A 13578-nucleotide genomic window follows, 5' to 3' on the forward strand; every position below is an offset into this window, starting at 1 on the left:
GAATTCGAAATGAGGCCATGAAAAAATTTTTAAAAAATCTATAACTAAAGACAATTAAGCATGAATAAATCTATTTCACAACTCTGAGATGTCTGAATGAGTTTATCAAAGGAGCAGAGATATTGGTGACAACAAGTGCATACTGAGCTTTGATACTTAACATCATGGGTCCCAGCTGCCCTCATTGGGATAAAGGGAGCTTTAGTCTTGGTTTCCAGTACAAAGAAAGTCTAAACTCTTCGAAGTCTTTATGAGCTTCTATGAATCTCAACACGGAAAGAACACGGCTCTTTTCACTCTCTTCAAGAAAACTCTGATACAAAAAAGCATATTAGTGCTGGAACACAATTCTCAGTCTTACACCTGTCCTCTCCTCCCTTCATGCCATATGTGACTTTTCTAAACAGATATTGTGGTTCAGGGGGAAGTAGCTGACATCCCTTGAAAGAGTGAGGACCTTTCTTGAACCCTCTTGAATTAACTGAAGGTGAAAAGTTCCTCATCTGACCTCTTTCAGAGTGTCAGCAGACTTGCATCCTGGAGTTTAGAGCCGGAAGCTGGTGTTTCCCAGATTGGAATCAGAGGGACAGACCCTGGGGGCAACAGGTATCCAAGGTGTGGTCCATCCTACTTCCTGAGGCTGCAGAGGCCTCACTGTAAGATAAGGCTCACCTGGGACACTTATAGAAGACAGGCACAGTGTGTGACTTACCTGTGAAAGACAAGGACCTCGCACTTGTGTGATCAGCAACACTGGTATCTGCTTCTCAGCCATGTTCAAGGATGGCTTGACCACTGCTCTTTAACCTATTCATTCCTCTTTCAGGCCAACTCTGATATGATTCAAAAAGTCTCTGGGTAGCTAGAGAGGAAGTGACAGAGGAGGAGGGAGACTGGTTTCAAGGTCGCATTTCCTGTACCTCGTGTATCTGTATTTTACAGACTCCAGCCAGCTGTCTCACCAAACACCCTGGTACAAGCACAGGTGAGGACTCCTAGGACAAAGCACAGCCCAGCATGATGAGGGAAGCCCTACAAGCTGATTATGATCACAGACATCAATGAGAGGTTGATACTCTGAGTGAGTAGCAGCTCAGAATGCAATGAATGCAATCCATTCTCTTTTCAGGCACCAACTCCTGATGCTGTGTGCGCTAGGATCTTCTAGCTAGAAAAGCAGTAAATTTCCATGAAGAGCAAACAATCTTTATCCCAAATGACCAGAGAGGATAGAAGAAGATGCTGTAGATCCCAACAGTCAGTGGATCAAGAAGCGCTTTGGAGAGGATCCATCATTGCCTGCCCCGCCCCTCCCCCTGCTCCTTCCCCTTGCTGTCTGCACAGGAGCCACCTCAAAGACTCAGCCCCACAGGCCTGCCCCCAAACCCTGAGCTTCACACTGACACAGACTCTCTGTGGGACCTTCTGGGATCAGGACCTTATTGTTCAACTCTGTCTCCTCTCCTTTCCCTCAATGTCTCCTTTGTACTGATCCAGTCATTTTCCACATCAGTGGACCTGGTACTGACAGTCAAGGTCACCTGCTCCTGAGACAACCCGAGATAAGATAAGCTATTCACTGGTACCAGCAGAAGCTTGGCCAGGTCCCTGGGCTGGTCACCTCTGGTGATGAAAACCAGCCCTCCAGGATCCCTGACCACTACTCTGGCTCCAACAGAGGAACTAGGCCACCCCATCAGAGGTGACCTGGCCGAGCAAGAAGCTGACTCTCACACTGTAATGGGTGGAATACTCGAGTGGCAAAGCCCACAGTGACATGGGCAGATGGGAAGTGACACACAAATCCCTGTCCCACCTGAATCATTCTCTCCTTCAACCCCATGAGTTTATAGTCAGAACAGCAAACAGATCCGACCCAGAGAGATCTGAGGTCCCCGGTCCTCATCCCAAACCATGGAACAGGCTCTCTACAGGCATCATGAAGGGTGGACTTGGGGTTGTAGGATGAAGTTGTCATGGCGTTCACTGGAAGGGGTTGTTAGACAAAAGTGACTGGACTCCAGGATTTTTGTGTCACTGTCATCACATTGTTCATCAATATACTTGGGCAGGCGCCAGTAACGTCTCCATTTGTCCAAGTCCTGCGATTTTAGCAGCCTCCCCTTACTTCCTTACTTGTCTTTCCCAATGCTACCGTATTGGAGGCTCTTTCAGGGTCAGGGTCTTTGCAGGACCTGCCATTCCGGAGTCACTGCATCCGACTTAGAGCATGTCCTTTTCCTGAGGGGTTTGCCTTTCTCTGGAGAAGCCCATATTCTTCCTTGTTTTTTTTTTTTTTTTTTTTTGCTTTTTGGGTCACACCTGGCAATGCACAGGGGTTACTCCTGGCTCTGCACTCACGAATTACCCCTGGCCATGCTCAGGGGACCATATGGGATGCTGGGATTTGAACCCGGGTCAGCCGCGTGCAAGGCAAACGCCCTACCCACTGTACTATCTCTCCAGCCCCTCTTCCTTGTTTTTAATCTCTTTCCCCTCCTCATTTCTGTGTCTCTGTGTGTAATAGTGTTTGTGTGTGTGTGTGTTGTGTGGGAGTCACAGATAGCCTTGCTCAGGCCTTGGTCCTGGCTCTGCACACAGGGATCAATGGTGGTAGTGCGCAGGGAACCATATGCAGTGACAAGGATTGAATTCAGGTCAGTTTCATGCAAAGGCAAGCACCGTAGCCTCTGTACTACCTTGAGTGTGACTGAACTCTCCAGGCTTGCCTGCAGTCCCCCCCCCCTCCAGCTCCCTGAGGTTTGATAGCTGGCAGTCACACCTCCAAAGTGCCTCCAGCTCCATTTAATCTCATTCAAAACCATGATCCAGAGGCTCACAGATAAACCTCAGAAGAGGAAGACAGCAACAGGCCTGAGAGATGCATCTGGACCCCAAAGTCACCATTCAGTTATAAATATAATTCTTGCTATATCACCCTACTGAAAATCTTAGAAATTCTGCACAGCTCAGACTCCATACAATGACTTAATGGCTCCAGAGAGATAAAACAATCTTCACATTCTTTCCTCTAAGGAAAATTTTGGATCATCTTTAGAGGATTATACATAATAGGCAATACAAAGGAAATTATTATGTTCCACTTTGGGGATCTGGGTGGAATAATTTGAAATATTGTGGGGGGAAGGTGTACTGTTGGTGGGATTGGTGTTGGGATATTGAATGTAATCAATTATAGAGAACAACTTTATTAAAAAATAAAATTGAAAAAATAAAACAAGAACTTAAAAAAGACTATGGTGCATCTATACAATGGAACACTACATGGCTGTTAGGGAGAATGAAGTTATGAAATTTGCTTTTACATGGATAGACAGGGAGAGTATCATGCTGAGATCATGAGTCAATGGGAAAGAAGATGATCGCACTCATTTGGGGATATAAAAACCAAAAACTACAGCATTGTGTGTGAATAATACCCAAAGACATAGAACCAAGTGCCAGGAGGAATGGCTCATGGAAGGAAGCAGGCCACAAAAAGGAAAAAGCGTTAAGTTAGGATAGAGAAGGGACCACTTAGACAACAATAGTTTGATATGATCACTTGAACAAAAATGAGAGTTGAAAGGAGATAAAGTCATATGCACGCGACCCTTTCAGTAACAGTATAGAAGCAAAGTGCAGCCACTGTCAGATGAATTTTCATTCTAACAACTAAAATGAAAGTGCTGTCAGTTTAGTTCTTAGTAGACATTTTGCTATTCTGTATGATTATGCAACGGACAGCTGAACCGAGCATGAACCCAAGACCACATTATGAGAAAGGGAACAGATAGAACAAAATTTACAGTACTTGCAGATAATATCAGACACTCAGTAAAAAGAAGGAATCCAAGGGTCAGCCAGCCATGAAAGAATAGAACAAAGTGGGACCCATAGGAGGCACTAAGCAATCAGCTTACAGGTCAGTTAGGGAGAAAGAACAATGTGTTTTAGGGTACTTAAACAGTCCCACATAGTTGGTGGGGGTTGTACCCTCCTTTTCTTTATGGGGTGTGGTCCTGTCCTGTCGGTCTGTAACAACTCTCTCTCTCTTTGTCTCTCTTTATCTCCTTTCTTCCTCTCTTCTCTCTGTCTCTCTGTCTCTCTTTCTTTCTCACACACACACCTCTTTTATGAAATGTTTGAACTCTTCATGGGTGCCTTGAGTTTGATTGTAGTCCCTAACAACAGTATTGCAAATCACAGTGCCTAAACGAAAAATTAGAGACAGAGAGGCAGAGACAGAGAGGAAATATGTCTGCCATAGAACAGGCTTTGGAGGCAAGGTGGAGGAGGTGTGCAGGGGAAAACAGGAACATTGGTGGTGGGAAATGTGCACTGGGGAAAGGATGGGTGCTGAAACATAGTATGGTTGAAACTCAGGCATGAATGGCTTTGTAACTACATGTTTCACTGTATTTTATAAAGGAATTTGTTTCATCCTCACAATGCTACAGTTGCATTTTCATGATTGTTCATTTATAATGTGGAAATACTTTCATGGGTATCATTTTTATGAAAATTAGAAAGATTCAGTTTCAAATGTGATAACTGTCCAAATTCAATGGCCTGACCATGATAAAAAATAATCCTAATTCTGGGGCTGAGCAGTGGGTCATCTCATCAAGTCAATTCAAAATATGAAATTGAAAATATTCATATTTTCAATTTCCCTACAACCTGAGCCTTTGAATCCCAGAATCCAGAGAAAATGCTTACTCTTTTCTTCTTCAAAGATTCTCTCGGTAGATAGTATATGCTATCTATGATAGATAGGTACATATCTATGATAACATAGTAGAGGCTCCCAGTAGATCACAGCCCCTGGGCCCTGTGATCTGAATCTGTCCTGACTTTCTCCTAAAACTTCCCAGCCCTGCCCAGTGCACAGAATGACCACCAGGGGGCAGCAGAGAATCATGGGGTCCAATGGAGCTGGGGTGGGTCAGGGCAACAGGGCTCTAACTCCAGTAGATTGGGAACGTGCAGGGTGCTGGTCTTTAGTAACCAACCTCAGATTTAAGGATAAGGTATTTATTTTCCTGTCACCTGACACTGATGAACATAATTTTTCACTTACTTCTCTCTTTTTTTTCTTTCTTTCTTTCTTTCATTTTTTATTTCTTTTTCTTTTCTTTTTCTTTCATTTTCTTTCTTTCTTTCTTTCTTTCTTTCTTTCTTTCTTTCTTTCTTCCTTTTGTTCTTTCTTCCATCATTTTTCCCCTTCCATTTACAGAAATTGCCAATTTCTCTGAAAAAAAGATATAGACTGCTATAAACATTCCCACAAATCAATTCTGATCATTGGGGTCACTGCCCACAAAGTTTTGATTGACTTCTTTAGAGTCTGAACTTTGTTGTGTGGGAAGTGGCAGGGCTGCAGGGTAAGGGAAATGGGGGGCATGAAGAGCTGGGGAAACTAATGCATTCTAAGGAGGCCCTGAGGAACTGTGATGCTGATGAAACCATGTGGTGTCAGACATTACTCAGCCACTAGGAGGTGCTGTGGGGAATCCAGAGCTGTCTTCAGTGATACTAGGTCCAGGAACACATAGTGCTGGGAATCTAAGCTGAATTGTTTTCAAGCAACACACCTAGGATAATAAATCTGTGCGGGGGGGGGGGGGGAACGCGAGCCTGTGCACCATACCTGGCTATACTCAGGTATTCTTGCTTTGCACTCTTGAATTGTTCCTGATGGGGTCTGGAAACAATACATGGTGACAGGGATCAAACCTAGCCAGGCCATGCACAGGGATGCACCCTCCTTGCTGAATTATCTCTCCAGACACAGGATCTGAAATACTTTGGGTCCAGGGAATATTTGCTATCTAATCTGTTGAACATTTTAATCTCCATTGGTATCTGGAAACAAGAAGGATCCTCTCTCCTTTACTTGAATCAAGTAATAAAGATGATTTTTATTATTTTATAAATTTTTCCAAAACTGAAGGAAACCAACTATAAAAACAATTTTAATGAAATCCTTGTCATTTAAGCCAATATTTCATGCCATATATCAATTTATTTATTCTGAAAACATACTGTGTTAATGCCCTAAGCCACCACTTAAGTAGACAAAATTCCCATAACCTACTGAGAAACAAAAATTGTCAGGAAGATGCCACTAAGCAGCATGTGGGAACTACAGAGCCAGCCCCGCCCTCCCTGTGTCCCTTGGGTCTGGGCCCTTTTCTGCAGCCACAGACCCCAGGCAGCAGCCCTGAGCCTGGCTGATTTGCATAGCCAGCAGCTCTCTCCCTGAGGGGATAAGAGGGCACCAGGAGGAGTTCAGCCTCAGGTGCCAGGATCCCAGCCCCTCACCATGGCCTGGACCCCGCTCCTCCTGGGCCTCCTGGCTCACTGCACAGGTGATGTGTCCGGCTCACAGCAGCCCCAGGCCCAGTGCTCTGGGGCCATCCTACATAGGAATTCGTGTAGAATGCCTATCACCTGATGGAGATTGGGGGTGGGAGTTGGGTCCCACAGAATTACTTTAGGTTATGTTGATGATGATTAGGGCAGAACTGAGTTTCCTCCTTACCTGATGTCTCCTTCTCTCTTGCAGGTTTTGTATCTTCCTATGAGCTGAATCAGCCGCCTTCGCTGTCTGTGAGTCCAGGAGGGGAGGCCAAGATGACCTGTAGGGGAAATAACATTGGAAGCAAATATGTTTATTGGTACCAGCAGAAGCCAGGCCAGGCCCCTGTGCAGGTCATCTATCAAAGTACTCAACGGCCCTCAGGGATCCCTGACCGCTTCTCTGGCTCCAACTCTGGGGGCACGGCCACCCTGACCATTAGTGGTGTGCGCACTGAGGACGAGGCGGACTATTACTGTCAGGTGTGGGATAGTAACAGTGTTCACAGTGACACGGACAGATGGGGAAGTGAGACACAAACCTCTGCCCATCTGTGTCACACTCTTTTCATGCCATTAGCCCTGTAGACCCAGCAATGAGCTGCTCTGGTCCTGAACCTAGGTGGGAGATTCAAGGGTCTCCTCTCCTTCCATCCCTGCAGTCAGGCTCCACATAGGAGCCACCAGGGATGGATTTTGGGTATAGAACAGGGTAGATTTATTACAACTGTGTACAACAGTACATGAGGGCAGCATTGGTGGGCCATCACGGAGGGAGTCACAGTGCTGCTGGGATTGGTGTTGAAACCTAGTAGGGCATAGTCACATAGTAGGGCCAGTAAGATGTGAGTGTCCATGCCGCATTGGTGCTAAGAGCAGCTTTTACCTGTCTTCACACATTTTGGCCTTTCCTGTGGTGGCAGTGGTGGTTGTGGAGAGAGGTAGAAGCACTCATTTTTGTAGACTATCGCCCTTGTTTCCCATGTCACTCAAGGCACCAGGAATAACATTCAGTAGATACTTTATTTATTTATTTATTTATATTTATTTATTTTTGCTTTTTGGGTCACATCCGGTGATGCACAGGGGTTATTCCTGGCTCTGCACTTAGGAATTACCCCTGGCGGTGCTCAGGGGACCATATGGGATGCTGGGAATCGAACCCGGGTCGGCCGCGTGCAAGGCAAACACCCTACCCACTGTGCTATCTCTCCAGCCCCTCAGTAGATGCTTTAATTGCTGCAAAAAGGTTCAACAAGCATTCTTCTTTCCACACTTTACAGAAGGGAAACTGAGGCATGAGGGATGAGTAGGAGCTCAAATGATGAAATAGTTTAGCAAAATCCAATTAGATTCTGTCCCTAACTTCCTTCTCCTCACTACCATACCAGTGATTAGGGAGGTGTGAGGGCAGAACAGTTGGAACATACCCAGCTGTGCTCAGGGATCATTCCTGGCAGTGCTCAGGGGACTGGGATAAGGATTACAGGGAATGGAACCCATGTAGACCACTTTCAAGTCAAGTGCCCCACCTGCTATATTATCTCTACCATCCCACAATCCTGATGATTTTAAATCCTTATCTCTCTGAAAATTTCATATATTCTCAATTTTTCACACACAGGGAGAGACACAGAGAGAGGGAGCTATTGTGACTATGCATTGTGTTCCTGTCCAGTAGAAATAAAACTTTGACTAAAGATGAAATTTAAAATATTCTGCAGTTTGTTTGCATTTAAAAAGTTAGAAGAAATAACTGGGATTAATTCACAATCTGCTTTCTCGGTTCTATTAATTAAAAAGATTTATCTGGGGGCTGGAGCAATAGCACAGCGGGGAGGGCGTTTGCCTTGCACGCGGCCGACCAGGGTTCAATCCCCAGCATCCCATATGGCCCCCCGAGCACCACCAGAAGTAATGAAGTAATTCCTGAGCACAGAACCAGGAGTAACCCCTGAGAATCGCCGGGTGTGACCCAAAAAGCAAAAAAAAAAAAAAGATTTATCTGAAATACATACTTAAAATAAAATAAGTTCAGGGGAATGAATGAATCAATGCACATGGCCACGATCATGTGATCATGTTGACAAGGACACCGACACCATTAACAACTCTATTGTCACATGTTCCAAGGAACATTCTACCCGTGCGTATTCGGTATGCCAAAAACAGTAACAATAATGGGCCTTAATCCCCTGGCACTGAAAAATAAGTCATACATTTCATATTTTTTATTAAACCAGGTGGGTAGTTCAAAACTATAGTTAAGTTCATTATTACCAGGTCTACCACCTTCACAAACTTGTTGCTCTTAGCCACCTGACAGGACGGAACAGAATGAGAAACTTTCTCTAGGCCAAATTCTTGCAATTAGACTGACAGACAGCAGAGGCCAATGATTGTACATGAGCCAGATATGTCACCAGGGAGAAATGGCTGCTGATTTTCATAAAAACTAAGACTCTGAGATCACTCAAAAATGAGATTTTTATAAAATGAAGTCCACACTCCTTCCATTATCAAAATTCTTGATGAAAAGTATGATTTTAGGGCCTTTCCACTGCGGCACGAGCCTGCTCTCAGAGTCCAACTAAACTACTTTGGGCACCTGCAGCTTCTTGCAGAAATGTCTTTAGACTGTGAACTGAGCCACTGCCCCATGATGCATCAGGATGGGAAAGGTATTTCTCTCTCAACTATTCCATTTTATGAGCACCACAAAAGGGAAGTAAAACCTTGCAGTGATGCAATATCTGGCAGAAATTTCCCTGGACTTAGTTAATATAATACAGAAATCGAAAACCTCATATCTCTTAATTGTCAGCAATGGAAAACATTATCAAATGGTTCTTTTCAACAGGTCTGACTATTGGGGGAAAACTCCAAACAATAATAGTGAGGGTTTTTTTTTTTTGAAATATTGAAGGCAATCAAATTAAAGTGGAATCTATTAGCTATACAGGCAGGGGGGATGGATATGGGGGAGCGCATATAGGGCTCCTGGTGGTGGAATATGTGCACTGGTGATGGGATGGGTGTTGAGCATTGTATAACTGAGACTTAAGACTGAAAGCTCTGTAACTTTCCACATGGTGATTCAATAAATAAAAGTATGATTTTAAACATAAATTTGAGCATCAAGTGCTTCATACTATTATGTCACAGCTATAAATGGCATGAGTCCATGTGAATAGTCAAGGCAGGGATGGAGAGAGAATGAAATGAGAATGTATCATACCAATCAGGAGTGATCCCTGAGCACAGAGCTACAATTAAGCTCTGAGCACTCCTAAGTGTGACCTCAGAGGAAAAAATAAAAGTCAAGGGAAACAGATACATATCCTGGAGAACAGAGCGAGAGTCACCTCTGAACACCACTGACTGTGCCCCTCCACAAATGGCCACAAATCCCTATCAGTGTAAAGATAGTTTCCATAAACCGTTAAGCCACAAAGCTCTATTTTGTTAATCATTTGGCAGGGCAAATTGAGCATGAAAAATATCTTCTTTTCTCTGTTTAAATTTTTTATTAGAGAATCACTGTGGGGTACAGTTACAGATTTGCAAACTTTCATGCTTGCGTTTCAGTCATACAACAATCAAGTACCCATCCCTCCACCAGTGCCCATTCTCCACCACCAATGATCCCAGTATCCCTTTCAGCACCCCCACTTCCTTCACTCCCCACCCCACTACAACTCTCAAAAGGAAACAGAAAAATATCTTCTTGCCTTCAGCAGCCACTACGGGACAGCAGAAGCAGCGATCATCTGACTCTTCAAATGCAAAATCCATCAGAGATGAGGTGGACATGGTCAGCAGAGGGTGAATATCCAGACACAATGAAAAGGTGTCACCCTTTTCTACCTTACCGTCCTTGAGAGAGATGTGCGGGTCCTATGAATGTGGTCTGCTGATCTAGTATGCCTGTTGCTCTGCCAAGTGTTCAGCCATGTTGACTCCAGCCGCTAACACTCTCTCCCTGTCCAAAATCATCGTCTTTGCCCGATGGGAGACCTTCCTGTCTTCCACCTGCTCCCTCTTCCTTGCATAAGGCACACAACAGCTCTCATAAACTTTGGTTGGCTAAAGTAAATCAAACAGGCTGGGACTTGATGGATTGGGAGAAAGCCAACACAGAGCCAGCAGTGTTCATAGCTTACTCCTGGCTCTGTATTCAGGAATCTCCCCTAGTGGTACTTAGTGAATCATATAAGCTGCTGGGTGTCAAACCCAGGTTAACTGGATGCAAGAAAAGTATCGACCTGATTTACTACCTCATTAGCCCCTGAACTTCATAAAATTTCCCAGGCCACTCAAAGCACTTTCAGTGCTCACTTGAAGCATTTTCAAACCATGCAGATTCCATCATTCATAGACCCTTTTCTTTAGAACAGAGAACAAAAACTGAAAGTGCCTCTCGATGCACTAGGGATACTGAGGCACATTACTATGACCAGTCCCATGTGATCACACCTGGGAAGAAACTAACAATCCCTCAATAACCCCACATTTGTTTGCAACTCATGATATTATTTGGGCTCTTCTTCTCAGGAGTGTGGTCTGGGTTAATCACATCTAAATCTGGTGATAGCACCTGTGGGACAGGCTCCACTGGTGACACATTCACCTCCCTACTGTCCCGGAGCAGAAGAAGCAAATATGCCACCCAGACTATGGGATGAGCAGGAAGAGGATGCCCAGAATGAATTGAGATTTGCAGGGGCAAAACCCCATCCTCCCTGTGCCTCCCAGATCTGAACCCCTTTTTGAAACCACAAGGTTCCTCAAACAGCAGCCAACCCCCACCCCAGACTCCTGGCTGCTTTGCATACAAGTATCCCTCCAACACGGTCACAAGAGACGCAGAGAATAAGACCCAGCTAGCCTGTCTCAGGGAGCCAGACCAGCGAACCTCACCATGGTCTGGACCTGTTTCTTCCTCAGCCTTCTGGCTCACTGCACAGGTGCTGTGCCCAAGGCTCATAACACCCCAGTCCCAGGGCTCTGATCTGGTGGGATTGAGACCATCAACAGGGATCCATGAGGAATGCACCAACACAGAGAGGGAAAATGGCATTTTCTCATTCCATCAAATTATTGGCCTTGATGTGCTCCAAGCCTACCGGGCATAGACGTGGGACAGGGGTGCATGGGGCTCAGTGGTTCACTTGAGTTCATCTCGGAATGGTCCCCCTATTCTTAGATCGACAGTCACTTTGTTCTCTGCAGGTTCTGTGGCAGCCTCCATGCTGACTCAGCCTTCTGCAGTATCTGCCACTCCAGGACAGACAGCCAGGGTATCCTGTGAAGGAAACAACATGGAGGAAAATATGCTGAATGGTACCAGCAGAAGCCAGGGTGGCCCCTCTCCTTGTCATGGTTCCTCACTACAGGAACTTAAAGTTTATAAAAACAGGTGGTCAGGCAGGTAGAAGCCTTCTATGAAAGGGTTTCTCTTTTTCATCTCACTCTCTGGGTCTCAAGACTCTGTGACCCCCGGTGAACTGACTCAGTCACACTCTGTTTCAGTTTTCTTTTTCAGGTATCCAAGGTGTGGTCCATCCTACTTCCTGAAGCTGCAGAGGCCTCACTGTAAGATAAGGCTCACCTGGGACACTTATAGAAACCAGGCACAGAGTGCGACTTACCTGTGAAAGACAAGGACCTCACACTTGTGTGATCAGCAACACTGGTTTCTGCCTCTCAGGCATGTTCACGGATGCCTTGACCACTGCTCTTTAACCTCTTAATCCCTCTTTCAGGCCAACTCTGATATGATTCAAAAAGTCTCTGGGTAGCTAGGAAGGAAGTGACAGAGGAGGAGTGAGACTGGTTTCAAGGTCGCATTTCCTGTACATCCTGTGTCTGTATTTCACAGACTCCAGCCAGCTGTCTCACCAAACACCTTGGTACACTGCACAGGTAAGGACTCCAGGGACAGAACACAGCCAGCCCAGCATGATGAGGGAAGCCCTACAAGCTGATTGTGATCGCAGACATCAATGCGAGCTTGATATTCTGAGTGAGAAGCAGCTCAGAATGCAATGAATGCAATCCATTCTCTTTTCAGGCACCGGCTCCTCATGCTGTGTGTGCTAGGATCTTCTAACCAGAGGAGCAGTAAATTCTCATGAAAAGCAAACAATCTTTATCCCAAAGGATCAGAGAGGAGAGAAGATGCTGTAGATCCCAACAGTCAGTGGATCAGACAGTGCTCTGGAGAGGATCCATCATGGCCCACCCGCCCCTTCCCCTGCTCCCTCCCCTTGCCGTCTGCACAGGTGCCACTTCAAAGACTCAGCTCCACAGGCCTGTCCCAAACCCTGAGCTTCACACTGTGGGACTCTCTGTGGGACCTTCTGGGATTGGGCCCTTATTGTTCAACTCTGTCTCTGTCTTTTCTCTTAATGTTTCCTTTGAGCTAATCCAGTCATTTTCCACATCAGTGGACCTGGTACTGACAGTCAAGGTCACCTGCTCCTGAGACTACCCGAGATGAGATACGCTATTCACTGGTACCAGAAGAAGCTTGGTCAGGCCCCTGGGCTGGTCACCTCTGGTGATGAAAACCAGCCCTCAAGATCCCTGACCACTTCTCTGGCTCCAACAGAGGAACTAGGCCACCCCATCAGAGGTGACCCGGCTGAGCAAGAAGCTGACTCTCACACTGTAATGGGGGATTACTCGAGTGGCAAAGCCCACAGTGACATGGGCAGATGGGAAGTGACACACAAATCCCTGTCCCACCTGAATCATTCTCTCCTCCAACCCCATGAGTTTGTCGTCAGAGCAGCAAACAGATCTGACCCAGAGAGATCTGAGGTCCCCGGTTCCCCATCCCAAACCATGGAACAGGCTCTCTACAGGCAGCATGAAGGGTGGACTTGGGGTTGTAGGATGAAGTTGTCATGGCGTTCACTGGAAGGGGTTGTTAGACAAAAGTGACTGGACTCCAGGATTTTTGTGTCACTGTCATCACGTTGTTCATCAATTTACTTGGGCAGGCGCCAGTAACGTCTCCATTTGTCCCAGTCCTGCGATTCCTTACTTGTCTTTCCCAATGCTACCGTATTGGAGGCTCTTTCAGGGTCAGGGTCTTTGCAGGACCCGCCATTCCGGAGTCACTGCATCCGACTTAGAGCATGTCCTTTTCCTGAGGGAGTTTGCCTTTCTCTGGAGAAGCCCATATTCTTCCTTGTTTTTAATCTCTTT

At 45.7% G+C, this 13578-nt stretch overlaps 2 protein-coding genes across 2 annotated transcripts in view; both read left to right on the forward strand.

The window, feature by feature from the left end:
* LOC101556212 (immunoglobulin lambda-1 light chain-like) overlaps positions 1-13578 on the forward strand; it is a 126037-nt gene that overhangs the window by 59319 nt on the left and 53140 nt on the right. The window lies entirely within an intron of this gene.
* The window catches only part of LOC101556485 (immunoglobulin lambda-1 light chain-like), a 52262-nt gene continuing 45012 nt past the window's right edge, over positions 6329-13578 (forward strand). Inside the window, exons 1-3 of the mRNA XM_055147330.1 lie at positions 6329-6374; positions 6572-6846; positions 9952-9966. Of these exons, the coding sequence (XP_055003305.1) occupies positions 6329-6374; positions 6572-6846; positions 9952-9966 (336 nt within the window). The remainder of the gene's footprint in view (positions 6375-6571; positions 6847-9951; positions 9967-13578) is intronic.

Source organism: Sorex araneus, chromosome 9, assembly GCF_027595985.1.
Source record: "Sorex araneus isolate mSorAra2 chromosome 9, mSorAra2.pri, whole genome shotgun sequence".
Taxonomy (NCBI): domain Eukaryota; kingdom Metazoa; phylum Chordata; class Mammalia; order Eulipotyphla; family Soricidae; genus Sorex; species Sorex araneus.